The sequence below is a fragment of the Lytechinus variegatus genome, chromosome 8 (genome assembly GCF_018143015.1).
Source record: "Lytechinus variegatus isolate NC3 chromosome 8, Lvar_3.0, whole genome shotgun sequence".
NCBI lineage: Eukaryota > Metazoa > Echinodermata > Echinoidea > Temnopleuroida > Toxopneustidae > Lytechinus > Lytechinus variegatus.
The window spans coordinates 3872610-3896672 of record NC_054747.1 but is presented as its reverse complement, the minus strand read 5'-3'; the positions used below and the strand labels follow the sequence as shown (position 1 = coordinate 3896672).

Genomic DNA, 24063 nt, shown 5'->3' with positions numbered 1-24063 from the left:
TGATGGAAAAAGCAGACTTGTGCCTCCCCCACCCTTTTGAGAGCCATAATTTTAAAAAAGTGTTTTTCCCAAGTGTGCCCCCCCCCCTTGAATTGAAAGTGATATGTTTATTTTTTTTTGCTTGTCAAATTTGCTTTACTTTACATTTTGGGTGAAAAGCTTTTTGGAAAATCCTGAATCCTTCCCTGGTCCCCCCCCCCCCTTGGGGAGCGATTTCCACCCATGGTATTTACTACTGTTTGCAAGTGTTAAACGTGTAACTGATTTGATAAAAGAACAAAATAAAACAAGCAAATCATGTGGAAAATCAATTTAAATCCATATATCTTTATTGTACATTCAAAGAAAAAACAATAACATAATTCCATTGATTCTCCAATAGGTCAACAAAATGTCATCTTTCAACATTTGAAGGTTGCCAATTGGGTGGAGATAAATGTATTTGTATTACTTTACGAGAACCTTGGAAAATTAAACTTTCGTTTTGTTTGTATAATAAGTTGATTTGCATCTCATTTTCTCTTCATTAGCATCAAGTTATAATACAATTCACCTGAAAGGGGTACTCCAGGCTTAACAGATTAGGTAAAATCCAACTTAACAAAAAAAAAACTAGCACATCAATAATGTGGAGCTCATCCGGCATCTCGCAACGAAATTTAACACAATTTTAATTTCAGCCCAGTTGACACTGTAGTGAATTATATTGGTGACATAAATTGACATAGAATTGAAATTGATGAAGAAATCACATAGAAGCATTTTTTGTGATCTATGAATAAATTTCATATGAATTAAGTATTAATAATCATCTAGTCAAAGTTTCTTAACTCTGTGTAGCACCCTGGTGAACCTAATGTAAAAATATGAATAAATTAATTTCGCATAAATTAGCATAAAAATTGTTCTAGTCAAAATTTCAAAATTCTGTGAAGAAGATTGGTGAACCTCATGAAGCTCTACAGATTGACGAAAAAAAAATGAAAATCAGTCAACAAATAAAGAAGAAGCATTTTATGTGAATTTTTAAAAATATGAATAAATTTCGCATAAATTGGCATAAAAATTGTTCTAGTCAAACTTTCAAACTTTTGTGTAGAAGATTGGTGAACCTCATGAAGCTGTACCAGATGGAAGGGAAAAAAATCAAAATCAGTCAAGAAATAAAGAAGAAACATTTTATGTGAATTTTAAAAAATATGCATAAATTAATTTCGTACAAATTAGTATAAAAATTGTTCTGGTCAAAATGTCAAAATTCTGTGTAGAAGTTTGGTGAACCTCATGAAGCTCTGCCAGATGAAAGCAAATAATTCAAAATTGGTCAACAAATGAAGCATTTTTTTGTGAATTTTGAAAAATGCGCATAAATTAGCATATTTAATGAATTTTAAAATTCTGTGAAGTCTTGAATCCCCACCTAGTGCTATCATATAAAGCAAACAGAATTGAAATCGGACTTGAAATAGCGAAGTAGTAGCATTTTGACATTGTGGATGGACGACAGACGCCACGCCACGGCATAAGCTCATCTTGCCCTTCAGGCCTGAATAGCTAAAAATAATAACAAGTGGAATGCCTCTGGCCGTCTCACCTGCATCACGCGGTTAAATATAGCAGCAGTGCTGACTTTGAATACTACTCTAACTCGCACAAGATGTTCAGTGATACATGGTTACTCTTATGTCCACTTTTTATGAACTAGACCAATAAACTTACAGAGATATGATGGTTATTCAACAAAAAACCCCAACATGGCCAAAGTTCATTGACCTTACATGACCTTTGACCTTGATCATGTGACCATTAAACTCGAACAGGATGTTCAGTGATACTTGATTACTCTTATGTACAAGTTTCATGAATCAGATCCATAAACTTTCAAAGTTATGATGGTAATTCAACAGATACACCCAATTCGGCAAAAGTTCATTGACCTTTGACCTTGGTCATGTGACCTGAAACGCGCACAGGATGTTCAGTGATACTTGATTACTCTAATGTCCAAGTTTAATGAGCTAGACCAATAAACTTTCAAAGTTATGATGGTAATTCAACAGATACCACCGATTCGGCCAAAGTTCATTGACCCTAAATGACCTTTGACCTTAATCATGAGACCTCAAACTTGCACAAAAACGCGCACAGGATGTTCAGTGATACTTGATTACTCTAATGTCCAAGTTTAATGAGCTAGACCAATAAACTTTCAAAGTTATGATGGTAATTCAACAGATACCCCCGATTCGGCCAAAGTTCATTGACCCTAAATGACCTTTGACCTTAATCATGAGACCTCAAACTTGCACAAAATTTTCAGTGATGCTTGATTACTATTATGTCCAAGTTTCATGAATCAGATCCATAAACTTTCAAAGTTATGATGGGAAATCAACAGATATCCCCAATTCGGCCAAAGTTCATTGACCCTAAATGACCTTTGACCTTGGTCATGTGACCTGAAACGCGCACAGGATGTTCAGTGATACTTGATTACTCTAATGTCCAAGTTTAATGAGCTAGACCAATAAACTTTCAAAGTTATGATGGTAATTCAACAGATACCCCCGATTCGGCCAAAGTTCATTGACCCTAAATGACCTTTGACCTTAATCATGAGACCTCAAACTTGCACAAAATTTTCAGTGATGCTTGATTACTATTATGTCCAAGTTTCATGAATCAGATCCATAAACTTTCAAAGTTATGATGGGAAATCAACAGATATCCCCAATTCGGCCAAAGTTCATTGACCCTAAATGACCTTTGACCTTGGTCATGTGACCTGAAACGCGCACAAAATGTTCAGTGATGCTTGATTACTATTATGTCCAAGTTTCATGAATCAGATCCATAAACTTTCAAAGTTATGATGGGAAATCAACAGATATCCCCAATTCGGCCAAAGTTCATTGACCCTAAATGACCTTTGACCTTGGTCATGTGACGTGAACCTCATGTAGGATGTTCAGTGATACTGGATTAACCTTATGTCCAAGTTTCATGAACTAGGTCCATATATTTTCTAAGTTATGATGACATTTCAAAAACTTAACCTCAGGTTAAGATTTCGATGTCGATTCCTCCAACATGGTCTAAGTTCATTGACCCTAAATGACCTTTGACCTTGGTCATGTGACATGAAACTCTAATAGGATGTTCAGTAATACTTGATTAACCTTATGGCCAAGTTTTATTAACCAGGTCCATATACTTTCTAAGTTATGACGTCATTTCAAAAACTTAACCTCAGGTTAAGATTTGATGTTGACGCCGCCGCCGCCGCCGGAAAAACGGCGCCTATAGTCTCACTTTGCTTCGCAGGTGAGACAAAAACCGGACAAGGAATAACAAAGCTACAACAATTCCAAATTTCACATTATGTCGGTAAGAGAGTTCTCTTCATGTCTTCATGAATATGCAATGAGCAAGCTGATGATGTCATGTCCCCACTTGTCCTTCTGTATTTATTTATATGAGATAATAATTATCAACTTAAATTTTTCCTCCAAGAATGAAAAAAATCAAAAAGAGAAAAATCCGACAAGCATAACACTAAAAATTTCATCAAAATCAGATGTAAAATAAGAAAGTTGTGATTTTAAAGTTTGGCTTAATTTCACAGAACAGTTATATTCACATCCTTGTCTGTATGCAAATGAGGAGACTGATGGCATCACTATTTCTTTTGTATTTCGTTACATGAAATAGGAAATATTCAAATTTTTTCCCTATTGTCGTGTGAAACAATGATTTATTCCTCAATGAACATGTGCAATAAAAATCCAACGAACAAGCATAACACTGAAAATTTCATCAAAATCAGATGTAAAAAAAGAAAGTTATAATATTTTGAAGTTTTGCTTAATTTCGCAAAATAGTTACATGTATATGCACATCCTGGTCGGTATGTAAATGAGGAGAATGATGACACCAGCCACTCACTATTTCTTTTGTATTTTATTATATGAAATATTCTAATTTTCTTCTCATTTTCAAGTGAAACAATGATTAATTCCTCTCTGAACATGTGAAATTAGTATTGTTTAATACTTCATATGGTTCAATCAAGTTGGTCCTTCTTGTCAAATCTGTAAAAAAAATGAAATATTGCATAAACTGATGTAAAGATTGATTCATCCAGGAAAAGTCAAATTATGATGGAAAAATAAATCATATCATCTGGACTTACTTTGGAACAGAGAACAGTTTCACTTCCGATCCGGGACGCTTCTTCAGAAATATTGTATAATTCAAACAATAAAAAAAAAGAAATAGTGAGTGAAAGACATCGTCTTCTGTTTCACTTGCATGTCACTGAGTTGTGCATATCACTGTTTTGTGAAAAATAAGCGAAAATTTAAAATGCCATAACTTTCTTATTTACATCCATTTTGATGAAATTTTTTTCAGCATAATGCTTCCTTAATTTTGCTCTATTAATTCAAATCAACATTTTTCTGGGGTGGACTTGACCTTTAAAACAGGTAACCAAAGTTTAAAGGTAAATGCCAGTTTTGGTAATGATAACAAAATGAGTTTGTACAGAATCCAATGAAATGACCACCAAAGTGTCTGTATGTATAAAGAATACTGGTATGTGCCAAAGGATTCTGGAAGAAATTGTGTACATGTAATTGCTGTGAAATTAGCAAATAAGCACAGGATTCGGGTCAAGCGTCGGGCACGACATTCAAAGCAATAATAATACACTGTTTCACGTGCGCTTATCTGTGTTGGTGATCTTCAGTGTGAAAATTTTTCAGCGTAGATTTCAAGATTTTACAAAGTTCAGTTTATGTGACTGTACCAGATCTAGATCCTCGATATACTGACAATTGAGCCTGGTTTTACAGACTTTCTCATGAAATCAGTGTTTACTGCAACTACTAGCATTTCTCTTTAAAGGTCAGCTATATCAATACCGGTACATGATTTATTATTCTTGTCATTTCTATTCTACATAACTGAGTAACTCATCAACTTGGATTTTGACACTTTGCTTGTGTCACAATTATCACAGGTCACAAAGTAATGGTCCATCGAGGGAGAATGGAACAAAACCTACTTTTTTCAAGCTTGGGGTTTTAAAGGTATGGTTTAACTTTGTGAGCAGCCGATTTAAAAATTCTCAAACCAAGATGAAACATGTGTACAAGTGCATGTATTAGAACTAATAAACCCTGAAAACAACCATTATTGAGAATGAAAAGCTAAAACTACAAGGCAAACCCCGATTTTGTAAATAAGGCGTCTTGTAGACACCTAAATAGTACACATAAGTGTATGGGATGAAATTAAGATGGTGTTTCCGGTCACTTTATATTTCAATTTTTGAAGCACTAAATAATTATTTTCGAACACAATTTTTTCTGGGCTTCATTTTTTTAACATCTCACAGACACAGGTGACAAGTATGACCTTCTAGCTCATATTTTTTAAAAGTCAAACCAATGTTAACCAATCACTTTAATGTACATGCACGAAACTCACTTTGTTGTTAGATTTTAATTTCATCAGTATTTTCCTTCAAATTTGAGTAACATGCTATCCCCCCTGTTAACTTTTTGTGGGTGACTTGCGTGTACATATCAACTGTCTGGCTTAAATATCTGTTGAACACGTTATTCATCCCTACATGTCACTTTTACGCCGACACCTTCAATGTTCTCAAAGTACCTCCCCTGTCAACGCTGTATGTCTTGCATTGCTCTTCTAACCATTGCGAGATGTGTGTGTATTTGAGTTTTGTCAGACGTGTATCAATCAGATATGATTATTTGCATCTGGGACCAACCTTTAACCCTAAATAGACTGGGCTATTTCGACGCCTAAGAAGACTGGGGGGGGGCTGATTCAGCCCCCCCTTATGATCTCGGCCGTCGATCGCGCGATCGCGACGAAAATTGGCACACGCGTTACCCATGGCATTATCTACAAAACTATAACATCAAATTCTGCAAAAAATCTCATGTTTCATTAATTATGCTAATTTATGCATAAAATCATAAGTTTGCTGTAATTAATGAAATAATGCCCCTGAAATGCTAATTTTTGTTTCACATACTCTAGATAGGCATCTGATCAAATTTATTTAAAAAAAATTTCAACATCACATTTATTTTCTTATGTATTCTATTGTTTTCTAAATTTCTTATGTATTTCTTTGTTTTTCGACTTTTTGATTTTTATTGTTTTTTCAATGGAAATTGTCAGGGACTTTATTTGGACCATAAAAAAATAAAATTAATTGATTTTAAGCAGTAAAAGGAAAAATAATGATACATTTATGTATTTTGGCTAAAAACACTATTTGCATTGGATTTGTACACAAATTCACGTTTTTGAGTAATTTTGGGTCTGCATGCACTTACGAAATGTTGCGTAATTTCCGAACCGCGTACCCGGGGGTCACAATTTTGGTCTCAAAAGTTGCGCGAGACTTGAAAGTAAAAAGTCAGTGAGCGACGCGGTAAAAAAAATTTTGCGCGGCGGATTTATCACGAAAAATGTCGAGGGGGGGGCTGAATCAGCCCCCCCCCCCCCAGTCTTTTTAGGGTTAACATCACCATCTGAAAGACGTGACCAGGGTTCAAACCTCTGCATCAATTTGTAACTTCCCCACGTAGCTTGGATTACAGGCCCACAACGCCGAGTTATATATGTATCTCATGCCAAAATGATAAAAATAATCCGTATTTATATAGCCCTTAATACATCAGAACGACGTGTCTAAATGCTTTAAAGATATATCATTACCCCAGTCATCGGATACAATCAATCATTCCTGCACACAATGTGTACACATCCTCCACTCCCTGGGGAGTATTGACAAGCACAAACCTCTCTTGCAAAGTCACATAATGATGTTCTCAACCAAAATTGCAGCTAGACACCAGTTACATAACATTCAATCGCAAAATAGTAGATAATAACATTTCAATGAAATGTGCAAGAAAAATGTGCAGAAGTGTTGTGGCTCAGTGGATAAGTCTCCGGACTATAAACCACAAGGTCCGGGATTCAAATCCCATCACAGCACTAGCGTCCTTTGGCAAGGCGTTCATCTACATTTGCCACTCTCGACCCAGGTGTAGTAAATGGGTACCCGGTAGGAAGAAATTCCTTGAATGCTCGATGCGCCCGATTAGGGTAGCCGTGCTAAAGCCGGGGTAATAGTATGCAGCGCTTAAAAACATTTGTATTAAGCGCTATATAAATGTTGCATATTATTATTATTATTAAAAAACTCTAATAAGACCAACACCTTACAACAAAGTGGGTTTCTTGCATATACATTGAAAGCAAAAACTTGGAAAAAGTAGGTTTTGTACCCTTTGCTTTTGAATTGAATTGATTGAAAGCATTTTATGTGCCCTCTTCATATGTCAGAAAGTACCCAAGTATTTCCAAGTCTAGAAGAGAAAAAAAATCCTTTGAGGACTGTAAATGTAAAATAAATAAAATTGATTCCACACAAACATGATTGTGAGGAGTTTACTTTTCAATTTGGAAATAAAATTAAACAGAATATAATCTTTCTTTCATATGTATGAATACAATTTGATACAATTCTAATCTGCAGTGCATGCAGCAACATCATCAACAAAACCTTCATTTAAGTAAAGCAAAAACAGGGCAAGAATTTAATGTTATTGGAAAGGGTATAATATGTGGAGTGATTTTAAACAAGTTTCATCAAATTTTTGGATTCCCATAAATAGTACAAGACTTTTTAAAGGACAAGTCCACCCCAACAAAAACTTGATTTGAATAAAAAGAGAAAAATTCAACAAGCATAACACTGAAAATTTCATCAAAATCGGATGTAAAAAAAGAAAGTTATGACATTTCAAAGTTTCGCTTCATTTCACAAAAACAGTTATATGAACGAGCCAGCTACATCCAAATGAGAGAGTCGATGATGTCATTCACTCACTATTTCTTTTGTTTTTTACTGTTTGAAATATGAAATATTTTGATTTTCTCGTCATTGCCATGTGAAATGAAGTTTCATTCCTCCCTGAACACGTGGAATTCCATTATTTTAACATTTTGTGCTTCAGACAAGGAGGTCCCAATCGTCAAATTCGTAAAAATTGAAATATTGTATAATTCAAACAATAAAAAACAAAAGAAATAGTGAGTGACATCATCAACTCTCTCATTTGGATGTAACTGGCTCGTTCATATAACTATTTTGTTAAAAATAAGCGAAACTTTGAAATGTCATAACTTTCTTATTTTACATCCGATTTTGATGAAATCTTCAGCATTGTGCTTGTCTGATTTTTCTTTATTGATTCAAATCAAAATTTTTCTGAGGTGGACTTGACCTTTAAACTTCCATGACTCTCTTATTTTATAACAGATTTTGATGAAACTTGTTTTAAATTACTCCTCTCATTTTGCTCTACTTTCTTCTTAGAATGATTCTCTAAAACTGGGGTTTTGGTTTCCTTTAAAACTGATATTATTATAGAGTCATGTATAACTTTACAAACAGCATCATATGAAAAAATTCTTCGAGTCAAATATCTTCAGATCACAGAAATGTGTTTGACTTTAACCTATTGTTATTGCTAGTGGACTGTATACAAAGCCTACGGGAAGTACAGCATTCAGTATTAAAGGGGAATCCAACCCAAATAAAAACTTGTTTTTATAAGGAAAAGAAAAATCAGACAAGTTGATAGGTGAAAGTTTGAACAATATTGGACAAACAACAAGAAAGTTATGAATTTTTAAAAGTTGTAAATATTGGTAATCACTATACCCATGGAGACTTCAAATTGGCCGCATATGGGATGTCATAGTGATGTAAGGCAAGGACTACTCTTCCATTTACTCCAATACATATTATGGCTAAAATGTCACTTTTCCCAAAAGTTTTATTTCAAATTATATTTTTCTTTCATGAGGACATACTATGCTACCTGGGTTATATTTAGATTACTGCCCCAGGGGAATGGGTACTTAGGAGAAAACCACAAATCCCTGATAATAAAGTACATGGCCTATGGGAAAGTTGTCCTTGCCCCTTGTCATAATTTACTTACACAGTTGCCAATTTGAAATCTACATAGTATTAGTGATCTCAATTTTAAAGCAGCTATAACTTTCTCATTGCTTGTCCGATTTCTTTCAAACTTTCACCATTCTGTTTAATTTATTTTTCTCCTTCCCAACATAACATTTTATGGCCAAGGCTGGATTCCCCTTTAAACATGTTCAGATGCCTTGCATATTCTGATCTGAAACAAAATTCTTTGACTAGGTCGATTATCTAACTTTACAGGTCGACTATACATTCTACTGTAATGTACATACCCTTACCTAAAAATTTCAATCAGATAAGAAGTTCAAATAATCATCGTCATATCACAGCCCCGTCGTACGAAGAATTACGCTTGATCCGATCGACCTCAACTATATGAAAATTCAACAATGTCGTAAATTTTTCTCCAGGACATTTGCACAAAATTCTTTGTATGTACACAAAGAGAACAAAATGAATTTTCAAAAAAACAATGATTGTAAAAAATATGCATCATATCTAGAAAATGTTTTGAACGATTAAACATGCATTTTTAGATGTTGACGTTGCTGGCTTTCCATACTTGTGGTTGATCAGAGCAACCGTAACTTTTTGTAAGACAGGGCCCTGCTTTGTTGGGCATTAATTTATTAAGTTCAAGAGAAGTTTACTTCTTCCAGCTCTATAGTCGTCTTCATCTACATTGACTAAGAGTTTGATGGCTTCATCTCCTACAGCCGTCCTCAAGGAATCCGTGATGAAGACATCTTTAAGAGCAGCCTGAAGCGATCCGTTGATGTAGTCTCGCCAGAAAGCGTCAAGATACGTCAACTCTGAAAACTTGATGTCACATACGATGGATCCAAGGTCGCGACCTTTCAATATAGCACTGGCTTGTGAGAACAGGTCTAGATGACGCCTCAATGGATGCCGTACAATGGAGTGAAGGTGGCCTACGAGAGCGTTGTCATGACAGCAGTATTCAGCACGTACCCGTAGTCTAATGTCTAAAACAGGAAGATAATAATAACGATATGTACATTAATATATATATATATATACATGTATATGTATATAAATCTGTTATGATATATATAGCACAGTTACTATGTGCATATACTCAACTGCACTTTCATACTTGGTATCATATTATTACCCCAGCTGTAGCTTAGCCGCCATATTAATAGCTGCTAATGCCTTTGCGGTCAAGGAATAAATCCTACCAGGTACCCATTCACCTCACCTGGGTTGGGTGCGGCACAATGTGGATAAATTTCTTGCCAAAGATATTACGCCATGGTTGGGATTCGAACCCGCGACCCTCTGTTTCAAAGCCCGAAGACTAATCCACTGGGTCACAATGCTCCACACATGTGCATTGAACTAAGTAGACTTTACAGCAGACTTACATGCATATAGTAGACTTTAATTATTGAGTAAAAAAAATGTGAGTTAAATTAAACCTACCATATTTAGGTTCAGAGTAATTTAAGGCTTAGCCAATTCAGAATGTTTTCTTTTGTAATTTGGATGGTGTTATTGTTAACCTATCAGAATCAGGTATATGTAGTACAGAAACATAAACCGCAAAATCAGGCAAGGAAACTAGCAAAATGATGTTATAGTTAGACTTAACAGGGTTAGCCAATCTAGATATAAGTTATTATAAAGTCAAAGGGAAATTAGACAGAATGAATAGAAAAAATAAATAAATAGACAATGTTTTCCAGAAATTGGTCATGAGACCCAAGGGGTGTTTCCTATTGTTATCAAGCTATAGGCCTGCACAACTTGCGAGTAAATGTAGACCCCTTCTCAATCTTGTGTGCTAAATTATAACATTTTCAATATTTTTTTTTTCTCAGCAGCTCGGCTACAACTGAAATTTGATTTTGTAAATTAAAATCTGAAGGTGTCTGAAATGGAAATTCAATATTTTTAAAGCTTAATTCATTATGGAGGAAATGCACCCCAACTAAAGGACAAAAATCCAACCCAACAAAAAGTGGATTTGAATAAAAAGAGAAAAATCCAACAAGCATAACAATGAAAATTTCATCAAAATCGAATGTAAAAAACAGAAGTTATGACATTTAAAGTTTCGCTTAATTTCGCAAAACATTTTATGCACATCCTGGTCAGTATGCAAATGAGGAAACCAATGATGTCATCCACTCACTGTTTCTTTTGTATTTTTTATATGAAATATTCTCATTCCTCTTCATTGCCAACTTAAATAATTATTAATTCCTCCCTGAACAGGTGGAATTAGCTCTTTTAATACATTTCAGTCAAGTTGGTCCTTATTGACAAATCTGTAAAAATGAAATATTGTATAATTCAAACAATAAAAAACAAAAGAAATAGTGAGGGACATCATAGACTGTCTCATACTCTCATTTGCATGTCACTGAGTTGTGCATATCCCTGTTTTGTGAAAAATAGGTGAAATTTTCAAATGTCACAACTTTATTTTAAATCCGAATTTCATGATTTTTTCAGCGTTATGCTAGTGTAGGATGGTTATTTTGTCACTTTCCTACTTTGTTTATTTCCTTTGACTTGTGTTTTCTTCAGTTGTTTCTACATTTCTGCTCCGTCTAGCCTTTAGTTCATTTGCATTTCTTTTCAGCACTGCCCTTGCAGTCTGAACTTAGGTTATATGAGTTTATGATATTCAGTTGTCTTTCATTCATTCTACTCTGAATGCCTTTCCTCTGATTCTCTTTTGTCATCCCCATTCCTTCTCTATATTCTCTCTTCAGGTGTTCCACTCATTCCATCCCTCACCTCACTCCTTAGTTAGTTTCTACTTCCATTAGTACATAATCACCAGACATCTTTGTCATCTTCATCTCATTCCTTATTGGTTTATCATACGAATTGGGTTCTTACATTTTAGTTCGATCCTTCCATTCATTTTATTTTGATTGTTTGACTCTACTTGATTTGAATATGTAAATTATTATGTGATCCCAAGTTTAGCTGAGGCAAAGTAGCCCAGAGATTTAAAGACCCAGACCGGACCCAAAAATGGAATTGACAAATTATATACCAATCAAAAGCTTATAAGCTACTGAATACAGCAAGTTATGCTTTATGCATTTTCACCGCTTCCCAGCTGAGTGTTTTGCTTAAGAATATTCCAATTACCGGGCTTTGAACCCGGCTTAGAAAATAGGCTTTATTGTGCTTTTCACCTGCCTCGAGACCGTGACGTCACGTTGTGTAAGAAGCGTGGTGATTCCATAGTTTTGTACACAGAAAAACTGGGTGATTATTTTGCTTCCCAGATAAAGCATTTCATTCTCTTCACTTCTATCACAGAGGGATATCACATATATTTTTTCCCACAAGCTTGAATTTCTGAAACTACAGTTTTGATCTAGTTTTGATCATATTTTATTTCCTGCTTATTTGGCGCAGACTTCAATTTCATCTGCATTTATATTATGTATAACAACTTTTCCTGACATAACAATTTAGGCCCAATAAGAGCCAAACAAAAAAAATCACTAAACAGGTAGTGAATAGTTGTAGGTCTACATCAATTTGAACAGTGAATAATTTTGAGTGCCATTTTCATCTGAAAACGAATAAAACATGGAAATGGAAGAAAATACCCAATGCTTTTGTACACAAACCTATGGAATCACAACCCTCCAGACACAACGTGACGTCATCATTTCCAGGCGACGTGGGTGTGCTCAATCGAAGCGTACTTTGGAGGAGAAGTTTCTGTAATTTTTATCTAATATTTTTAAGAAATGGAAGGAGATATATGTAATATTTTTGGTATATTTGTATTCTATGAAAAGTATGAATCATTACCTTTCTTTTGATATATGATTGTTTTTACACCGGTCAGGGTCTTTAAGGCCTGGTCACACCGCCTGAGCGTTGTTGGAGCGGTCATGGAGCGGTAGGGAGAGAGGGTCGAATTTCGCTCACAATATTGGGGAAAAAATCGAAAACGAAAATCGAGAAAAAAAAAAACAATCAAAATCGAAAATGGTGAACGGTAGCGAGCGGTGATGATTTTTTCTCTCCGCTCCACAATCGCTCCAACAAAGCTCAGGCGGTGTGACCAGGCCTTAAAGCAGTGCACTACCAGACTCATTTGGTTGCAGTTCTGTTTATTTGCATACTATACAGTGCATCCCAGAAAAAACGAAACCGAGATTTAGCGATCATTTATCATTACTTAATCATAAATAAAATAGACAAATGACCTACCAATTTAAAGCTTAGAATCTCCTCTTTCATCTGATATTACTTAGATTATTTCTCATTCACGCATGAGTGAGCAAATACAATTTGAAGAAAGGATCTTAAAAACTCATTTGGCGGGGGGTATCTGGGTTTCAAAAAGAAAACCACATTTTTGAAAAGTTCAATATCTCTTTAACTTGATACCTAAATTACAGAAAATGGTCAAGAAATAACAAAGTTCTGGTCATTTGAAATAAGGCTTGAATTTCAATAATTTCATAAAATGAAGAGGTTCTCCAGGCTGGCTTTCAAACTCACTCAACACTCCGTTTTGTTGACGATCAGCCATGCATTAAATCTTTTGTTCACCATGCGAAAGCTTCTGTGGGAAACCGGTGAAAACCAATTTATCTCATTATGGAAATACAAGCCTTATTTCAAATGACCAGAACTTTTTTATTTCTTTACCATTTTCTGTAATTGTGGTACCAAATTAAAGAGCAGATATTGAACTTTTCAAAAATGTGGTTTTCTTTTTGAAACCCAGATACCCCTCGCCAAATGAGTTTTTGGTATCCTTTCTTCAAATTGTTTTTGCTCACTCATGCGTGAATAAGAAATAAGCTAAGTAATATCAGATGAAAGAGGAGATTCTAAGCTTTAAAGGGGAAGTTCACCCTGAAGAAAAATTTGCTATAAAAATAGTAGAAAAAATAGTAAAAAATATTGGTGAAGGTTTGAGGAAAATCCGTTAAAGAGTAAGAAAGTTATTAGAGTTCAAAGTTTTGGATATGTGACGTCATAAACGAGCAGCTGCCCCATGTGTTATGTAATATAATATGCATGAATTTCAAATTTTGTATGGTTCCTGATGACTTAATTTTGTTTTCTATTCATGATCGGGTGTAAAATGATTTGTCTATTGATATACAAAAGGTACAGTGAAAACCATTTTCAATTTTCTGAGAAAATGACATTTCATTGAAATTTTACCATTCGCTATGTAGAAATGCTGCTCGCATATGACGTCACAAATCAAATAATTGAAATTCTAATAACTTTTTAATTATTTGATGAATTTTTCTCAAACCTTCGGCAATATTTTTTATTATTTTTTCTGCTATTTTTACAATAAACTTTTTGTCAGGGTGAACTTCCCCTTTAAATTGGTAGGTCATTTATCTATTCTATTTATGATTAAGTTATGATAAATGATCGCTAAATCTTGGTTTCGTTTATTCTGGGACGCACTGTAGTTCCACTTATTTTCCCATTTGGTTTGATGATCGATTGATTGAGTTGCTGCTTTGAACTTATATTATTTTCTACCACTCTCAACTTATAATTTTTCAACCTTTACACTAGTTACATTTTTCTTTTTAAAATTTTCTGGGGTGGACTTGAACAGAAAGATGTATCTTAAGTACAAGAAAGGGTCACCAGTTGCTCGTGAAGTAGTGTGTCAGTAATGAACAGCTTTTTTTATCAGCCCAAGTTGGCTATACCAATGAATTGGTGGGTGAGTTTACTCTGCAAAGACTACAATGGGTATAAAAAGCCTGTCAAAATTTATTTTCTAGGGAGCGGACCTCTGGAATTTTTTTTCATTTTCAGCCCTGGCTACATGTACTTTCCACAACCTACAGTGTACTGCCTAATTCTAATATATTGGACACGCTTTTACATGGCATGAAGCCATGATGGCAGTGAATGTGGATTTTAATTTCAAGGGCTTGTGACGTTGCCCCGAGCCCCCGTGTAATTCATTCGCTTCCAGGAAATGACATGTGCAGGGTTTCCCTACTTCTGAAAAGTTATTCTATTGCTTCCATTTAAATCAGGATCAGCAGAGGTGCCAACTTCATAAAATGAATACGCAGCATTCAGTAGAATGGATAACAAAACTATTTTGGATGGAAAAATATATGAATCTGTCTTTGTGATAAAAAATTGGTTTGACCGGGATGAAATTCAACCTAGAATATGACAATTGCAAATACACATGGTACATGAATTGCATATTGTTGTCTGACAAAAGTAAGGTTTATTTTTCTTGGGGGGGCCTAGAGGTAGACTTAACTTAACTTAAGAATTAACATTTTCTTTTTCAAATTTTCTGCACTACCGGTAGTTAAACTTTATGCATGTGACATCATAGCGCCCTCCTTCAGAGGCTATAGGAATACATGTAAACAGACTTTTTAGCGATACATCAGCTGCATTATACATGTATGTACTCAAGGCAATGGCTTCAGCTTCTAAGATGGAGCAGCGATGATGTCAATGCATAAGGTCTAGGCACACATAGTATGTTCACGACACAAGCATCATTTTCAGGCCTGAGTCATGTCAGAATTCTTTTTTTTTTCTGGAATCCACCGGTGTTGCGCTGGCCGGAATCCAGTATCCCGATAAACGAATTCAAAAGTACGGAAGTCAAAAAAAGTCACAGATTATTCAATATCAATTTCTTTTCTAAAAAAATTTACTTTAAAAAATGTTTAAAATACCAGACAGGAAAAAACTTGCCAATGTTCACTTGTGACTTGGCCATCTTGTTCTTTTCGTTAGCAGCTAAGCTATGAGATGCATATAGAGTCTGATACCCATGCGTCTCGCAGCTTAGCCTTAGCTACTAGTAACAAAGGAAACAAGCTGGCCACGTAAACATCGGCAATTTTTTCCCATCTTCTCATCATATTTTTCTTGGTGCTCACCTGAAATGTAACAAAGAAACCTGGGTTAAGATTGGTATGACTGAATAAAACTGGTAAGACTGTATAAAACATACTTGATAATTATGTTAAGATATTCAGAAGATGAAAATGTTAAACTATTTGTCATACACTTTTATCGGAATACCAGAATGGAAAAAAACAAAACCGGAAGCCGCACACATCGGATGGATTCCAGTATTCCGTCCGTTCCGACCCAGGCCTAAACAATTTTATGTAAAACAACAAAATTAAGGAATAAAAAGGAACAATTGGTAAATTATTATCTTACCACATGTATGCTTGGGTCTCTCCCTTGGTAAACCTCTGGCTTCAGGTGAAATCCCAACCGTCTTCTGACATCTGGTTGTCGTGGCAACGGCCCTCGAGTGAACACTACAAGCTTGGGGACGCGAGTCCGAACATTCAGGGTGGGTGGAAGGGTTTACAGATTGTTTTGACGGACTGCAGTTACATGATGATGATGAGGAGGAGGAGGACTCCATCGGCTCAGACAATGACATGGATGGTGATGTAAGTGATGAGGACAAGGAGGATGATGAGGAAGATGATGGATGTTGTCCCGAGGTCGATTCTGATGGATGAGGAGGGGGGCCGGACGATGATGTACACAGATCAAGGTAGTCGTCTACAGGATCAGCAACACCTGTTAATGAAAAAAAGATAATGTTATGATTAAAGGGGAATGAAACCTTTGGAACAAGATAGCTTGTGTGAAAACAGAAAAATCAAAGAATCAGAACAAAGAAAGTTTGAGAAAAATCGGACAAATAATGAGAAAGTTATGAGCATTTGAATATTGCAATCACTAATGCTATGGAGATCCTCCCATTGGCAGTGCGACAAGGATGTGTGATGTCACTGATGAACAACTTTCCCTTTGGTGGACTATAAAATACCCTCAAAATGTCTCTTTTTGCTTTTTCTTATGATGATACAAACTCTTTATCCATGATGTATTCTTAAAAAATATGTATTACATGCCCTCATGTAGAAAGAACATTATGATCTATGGATAGATGTGATAAAAGAGGCAATTCAAGTGAAATATATACTAAAGTAATGGGAGAGTTGTTCAAAAGTGACATCACACATCTTTGTCGCATTGCCAATTTGCTATCTCCATAGCATTAGTGATCGCAATATTCAAATGCTCATAACTTTCTCATTATTTGTCCGATTTTTCTCAAACTTTCTTTGTTCTTATTCTTTGATTTTTCTGTTTTCACACAAGCTATCTTGTTCCAATGGTTTCATTCTCCTTTAATGGGGGACATTTCAATGGAGATACAAAAATAATGACTTTGTGAAAATTAGAATAAAATTAAGTTATCCTTTTTTCAAAGGGCTTTATTGATGACAATGATGATGATAAAGAATGATGATTACGATATTATGATAGTATAATGAACATGATTGTGTCTATGATGAGGATGATGATGACGAATTGAAGATTGATGTTGATGATGATCATGGTGATGGTGATGAAGATGGCGGTGATGAACTGATGATGTTGATGGTGGTGATGATGTACATACGACCACACAATGTCAGTTGAAGTGAGAGACCCGGATGTGGGAAATTCCAGTGTGTCCGCAATGATGTACAATGATGTAAGACGTGGCTTTTTTTAACTTAAGACTTAAGTTTAATAAAATACTTTTAATCATGATTCATCACAATCTAGTATAGGAATTTATTACAGCTACAGCCACAGGGAAGTGCTTGCTTACAATTGATACAAACCTAGCTTAACCAATATTTTTCTTTAATGTTTCTATTTTTTAAGTGTAAGCAACTTGTTAATCAGATTCAAATCGCCTGACTTGAAAACTGACAAAATTAAACTCTTCAATTGCTCTAATCTTCAGAGTTCAGTTTACAGTAGAGGCGCACGGCCAATATTGGAGACTGTCTCCAATGTGGGAGATTATCTCCAATATCAGAGACTTTTGTGAAGAATTTGGGTATCCAATTTCAGAGACAGTCTCCAGTTTTGGAGACCAATTTCCTTTGTTTACATTTGCGGCAAAAGGATTACCTTGGCGGCAAATAAAAATGTGATAAGCAGATTCCTCATGAAAAATTACCCCTTTTTACCGTCTACTTTAAAAATTCACCGTCTACTTTTGTTTTGATAAGGATTTTTGTTGTCAATCACACACAAAACAAATGGGCTTCTGACCTCAGTGAGACAAAATTTTGGGTGGAAAAAATCATGCTTTTGTTGGTGTTGTTTCTTTTGTCCTTTTGCAAAGCAAGTCTCCAATGTGGGAGATTGTCTCCCCTATTGGAGTCTCCCATATTGGCCGTGCGCCTCTACTTATAGGCTTTTTACACAGGATTTTCTTAACCCCGGACTATCGCTAACCCCGTACTATCCTTAACCCCGTACTATTTATTTTCCTTTTCACACATGCCAAATTGTTTTTGCTAACCCCGGATAAGGAATGCTTGCTTTTTACACACGAAACTCGCTAACCCTGGACTATTGGTAGCTCATGAATATTCACGAGCGCACTGAGGGGTCATTCGGGTCATATCCAAAATCGCTGACTTCTGGCACTCCCTTTTTTTTCATCGCCGTGATCGCTGTTCATGAATATTCATTATACTTACCTCTGATTGGACAACAGGGCCGGCTCTGTTGCGGGGCATGAATGGGAGCGCTTAGCCCACTTTCGTTTTACACATGCGATCTTAACCCCGTACTATTGCTCTTAGCACCGCAATTGGTGGGATAACCCTGCAGAAAAGCCAAATAATCCCGTACTATAGGTGGGGTTAGCCCACTTTGCAAAAACGCTGTGTAAAACGAAAGTGGGCTAAGCTTAACCCCGTACTATAGGTGGGGCTAAATTGCCATTTAGCCCCACCAATAGTACGGGGTTAAGGAAATTCTAGCCTGTCTAAAAAGGGTATTACTACTAGTATTAGTTATTTTAGAATTACTATTAGTTTAGAGTCCACTCCAAATACCCAAAATTCCCAAATCCCGTAGACATTTTCATCACCTCTTTTTCTCTTCCTCCTTGTCACGAATGGGATCAAATCATGCCTTGTAATCAGTCGAAGGACATTCAAAATCTCTTGAAAGTTTGAAGAGTCGCACAGTCCTGATTTCTCCATAGCGAAGAACAGATCGGAAGGGGTCTTGATCTTTCCGCGATCATCACTGATCGTGCTCCCGATGTACAAGTGTTTAAGGACTTCAAAATCATCTTCTGTTAACTGGCTGGACACCACACAAAACATTTCATGAAGAGAAAGGAGTTCAGTTTCCTTGCTTTCTGAAGCAGAACTCAGTGGACGTTGCATTTTTCCTCGTTTTCTCTTGAAAGATGAACATAAATTTTCCGAGTGCTCATGCTCCATAGTCTTCGCCATCTCGTCAGATATTATGGTATTGGAAAATTAAAAATTTAAAATAAAAAGACACGGACTATCTAGAGAAGCCTAGCTCCCTATACCGAGAGCACTAAAATTGCTTGACTAAATAATCTTTATCATAAATTATTTTAAGTGGCGTAACATGCGGATCCAGGGGCCGAGGGGCCCGCCTCCCCCCCTATTGGCGGAAAAAAATAAATAAAAAGGGGAAAGAAAGAAAAAAAGAAAAAGAAGGGAAAAGAGAAGGGAACATAAGAGGAAGAAGACGAGTGAATAAAATAAAATGGGGGAAGACTTGGTAAATAATTTTTAAAAATCTTTCATGTCGGGATATAAAATTTTCGCTCGCGCTTCGCGCTCGCATTGCCTTTTAGCTCAATATAGAGCATATAATATCAAATTTTGAAGTCAATATACACAAACATATTTCAGCTCGGAAATTGATTATAATTTTGTTTGATTTACAAATTGATGTTTAAAAAGTGCTCCGTAAAAATTTATGTTGTATGGTCTGAATAGTTTCTGCTTGGGCTGCGCGCTCGCAATATTTGTTTGTCAGGTACCTATTATTTTCGTGTGCTCCATCAAAATATCACTTTTTAGGTCAGACTACGTATCAGCTAGCGCTGCACGTTCATGTTTGATTGGTGAGTTGCTGTGTATATATCTCAATATCAATTCTAAAACAAACTACTTAAAATTCCCATTCGATGACAGCTTATCAAAAATTTCTGCTCGCATTAATTTTGAAAGATATCAACTCATGCATCTTATTCATAATTACAAATTTCTTTAAATGTCCAGTTTTCAGGCCATATTTCGCGCTCCCATGCTTAGGAAGCGAAATAGGAAGATAGTCATCATTTTCATATCATGACATCAAGTAATAGCGGCCAATGTCCCGGTCCTATGTCAAAACTCAAAGTAATAATAATGAAACATATCAGCTCTTTTTTATCTGTGTTCCATATCCACCGCACAATTTTCCCACAAAGTGCTTGAAATACAAAACTTAAATTGACCCTTTTTCAGATCAGAATATCATATATTTTTCAGCTCGCACTTTGCGCTCGCTTTACTGATTTTCATGATAAGAAAGGTATTTAGAATACCCAAATTCTAGGTCGAAATCTGGAACACGCGAGAGCATATTTCTTCAGATGCGCAGCTTGTTCTCTATTTAAATCATTATCCAGTTTTAGATCACAATATCAATAATTGTCTGCTGGCGATTTGCTCTCGCATTATTTTTTCCGCTCGCGCTTCGAGCTCGCATCAATAATTGTTTAGTTATATATATTTATCCTTTTCACGATTACAAAAAAAATAGAATTTCCATTCTTCAGTTCACGAAATGTCAAAATTTTCAGCTAGCGCTTCGCTCTCGCATTATTAATGTAGGATGATTTAATTACTCATCCTTTTCATGATTCACAAAATATGAATAGAGTGTTCCATTTGGGGGTTTAAATCTCGAATTTTTCATCTCGCGCTTCGCACTCGCATCAGTTAACATTGTAACGTCTTCACGGCTTACAAGCAGCCGTTAACGGATCCGTTAAACGTATATCAAAAAAAAATCTGCTCGCGCTTTGCGCTCGCATTATTAATGTAGGATGATTTCCAATTACTCATCCTTTTCATGATTTAAAAATATGAATAGAGTGTCCCATTTTTAGGTTTAAATCTCGAATTTTTCAGCTCGCGCTTCGCGCTCGCCTCAGTTAATTAGATCCTTTTCCATTCTTCAGGTAAAAATGTCAAAATTTCAGCTGGCGCTCTAAATTTGCACTGGCATTATTTGATAGTTGAAATAATATGTAACGTCTTCATGGCTAACAAGCTGCCGTTAACAGATTTTATCAGATCAAAACGTATATTAAAAATTTTCTGCTCGCGCTTCGCGCTCTCACTTTTTAAAATAAGGCTTATTATATTATGTATGTATATATTTAACTTAGAAGTGACAATTAGGACAACCCCTTCAAAGAAACAAACAAAAATTAACTTTGAGCGGCCGATCGGGGAAAATGTAGCTGAAAAAAATATTCCGCCCCCCCCCCCCCCTATTGGCGAAGGCTGGATCCGCCACTGATGCGGGGGGCAGGCCGCAGGCTGCCCTCCCCCCCCCCCCCCCGACGGATTTCACCGGGAAAAAAACTAGTCATGAGGACGCAATGATGATGACTTTTAAAATCCTGACATGTACTTCTTCATCAAAATCCTGACATATACTCGTCAATGATGAAGTATATGTCAGGATTTCAAAAGTCATCATCATTGCGTCCTCAAGACTAGGGAAAAAACGGGGAAAAGGGGAAATAAGGGAAAGGAAAGGGGGAAAGAGGAAAGGAAATGGGAAAAAGTGAAAGAAAACTATATAAAACAAAACATAAAAAATGGAAAACGGAAGGATCGAACTTAAACATGTTAAAGCGGGAAAATAACGAAGAACATAATGTGAGAAAGAGCAAACCGTTCCAAAATAGCCCTACTAATATATTAGCGTGCCCTGAATAAGAAAGAGAAATGAATTAAAAGATGACAAAATGGCAAGAGCGGGAAATGAAGGTAGAATGGAATGAGCCAAAATCTAAATTGGAAAACCATTAAGAAAAGGGACAAGAAAAAAAAAGAACTATAACACGACCGGCTGCCGAAGATTAAAAATAAAGAAGGGGAAGCAAGATGGACTACATACAAAATTGTTTCATAGGCTTGCTAAATTTTATGCAATAACGGTCGCAATCATTACTTTGGATAAAATCTCCAAACCTATACCGGGGGTGCCCGATTTTGCCCACCCCACGCAAGCAGTATATATAGGGCCGGGCTCTTCATCTGTAACCTTCAAAGGGCTCTATAACGCCCCCCCCCCCCCGGATGGTCCGGGCTGAAAGTATATAAAGCTTGATGAATAGAGTAAAATTTACTGAGCAAAATTTCATCAAAATCGGATAACTAATAAAAAAGTTATTAAATTTTAAAGTTTAGCAATATTTTATGAAAACAGTCGTCATGAATATTCATTAAGTGGGCTGATAATGTCACATCTCCAATTGTTCTTTTGTATTTTATTACATGAAATTAGGTTTATTCAATTTTTTTCCTCCAAGAACTAGAAAAATTGGATTGACAACTGATTTAGTGCATTAGATATTTATTACTGCAACTTATTTCATTCTAAGGGAGACATATTATTCACACAAGTATGAAATAATGAAAAAAAATCATGATTTTTTTTATGTAACAACATAAGAAAACAGAAAGTGGAGATATGACATCATCAGCCCACCTAATGGATATTCATGACGACTGTTTACACAAAATTTTGCTTAACTTTAATCTTCAATAACTTTATTATTTGTTATCCGATTCTGATGAAGCATTTTTCTCAGTGAATTCTACTCTATGTACTAAGATATAAATATTTTTAACCCGGATAGGGGGTGTGTTAATTGGCTCCACACCCAAGCGGAAATAAAAGAAAATATGGATAGGCAACGTTATATGCTGAATAATGGAAAAATCTGTCACATATTTTGAATTTATTTCGCGATTTCTTACAAATTTTCCCACATTGCTATGTTTTGTCCCCTTAAAATGCATTGGCGTACAGATATCGGAATGGTTAACCGGGCCATATGGCCCAAAAGTTTGACAACCAAGAAACAAAGAAATAAGAAAAAGTTTAAGATATGATGTTATTTACTGAATAAAGTGTCAAGAAAATATATCTCAAAGTTATATTCTCATGAACATGATGAAAAGGTGTTTTTTTCTCACTCGTCGGGAGATATGTGCGCCATATAGTGTGCCCCTCAAATGCAAGAAATTTGAAATGTTTTTTTTTTCAACAAAATGACCTCGAAATAAAACAATAATAAAACAAGAAAAAAAAGTGTGTGGGGGGGGGGGTAATTCCGAGCACATGACCTATCGCCAATCACAGCAAAGGTGAGAACATGTGGTGGGCGGGCTCACCCCGCCTAGTCTAGGGCTGACAAGCCCCCGCCCTTCCATATCTATTTTTAATTATTATGATTTATTTACGTATTTAAGTATTTACTTGTAAATCAAATAATAATAATTACACTTAAAGAGGATAGATCACCGAAGTAGGGGCTTGGAAGGATCTGCGACCCCCCCCCCCCCAAAAAAAAAAAAAAAAGTTCAGCAACCAAAGGCGGAAATAAGGAGAAAAATAAAAAAAAGTACCTTTAAAAAAAGTCCAAACATTTTTCTCGCTTCGTTCGTGCATGGCTATTGAAGAAATTTTTCGTCATATGACAAGTGGTTCTCCTCCGATGATTTTATTTTCAGACCTGAGGCCTGAAACTGTTGTCCTGTGCGATTTTTCGTTAGTGCTGGGGCTCTTCTGGAAACAATCTTTTTCATTTTCTCTTTCTTTTTCGTCTTTTTCTAATACATTTATTTCTTTATGCACAAGTTGTCACTTTGTTGTATACGTCTGGTGTGGCTTTTTTTTCTCTATATTATTCATAAGAATATTTTTGATATGAGAGTGCACTCTCTCCGCTTTTTCAGCAGCCTCAATTCCCGACCTGTTTGTATGATATAGAGTCTTTAAATCAAGATGTACAAACCAAACAATATTATTGTAATCGTTAATTGTAAATTAAAATAAGATTTAATTTTGACAAAATAAAATGAAATGAAAACGAGACA

The 24063-nt window shown here is 35.7% G+C and overlaps 1 protein-coding gene across 1 annotated transcript; it reads right to left on the bottom strand.

The window, feature by feature from the left end:
* Positions 1-9530: 9530 nt before the first annotated feature.
* On the bottom strand, positions 9531-19375 carry LOC121420685 (death effector domain-containing protein-like). Its single transcript, XM_041615346.1, has 3 exons — positions 18999-19375; positions 16256-16630; positions 9531-10044 (listed from the first exon to the last, which is right to left on the bottom strand). The coding sequence occupies exons 1-3, from the start codon at positions 19369-19371 to the stop codon at positions 9680-9682; spliced, it is 1113 nt and encodes a 370-aa protein (XP_041471280.1). The 5' UTR covers positions 19372-19375; the 3' UTR covers positions 9531-9679.
* Between the last annotated feature and the right edge of the window lie 4688 nt (positions 19376-24063).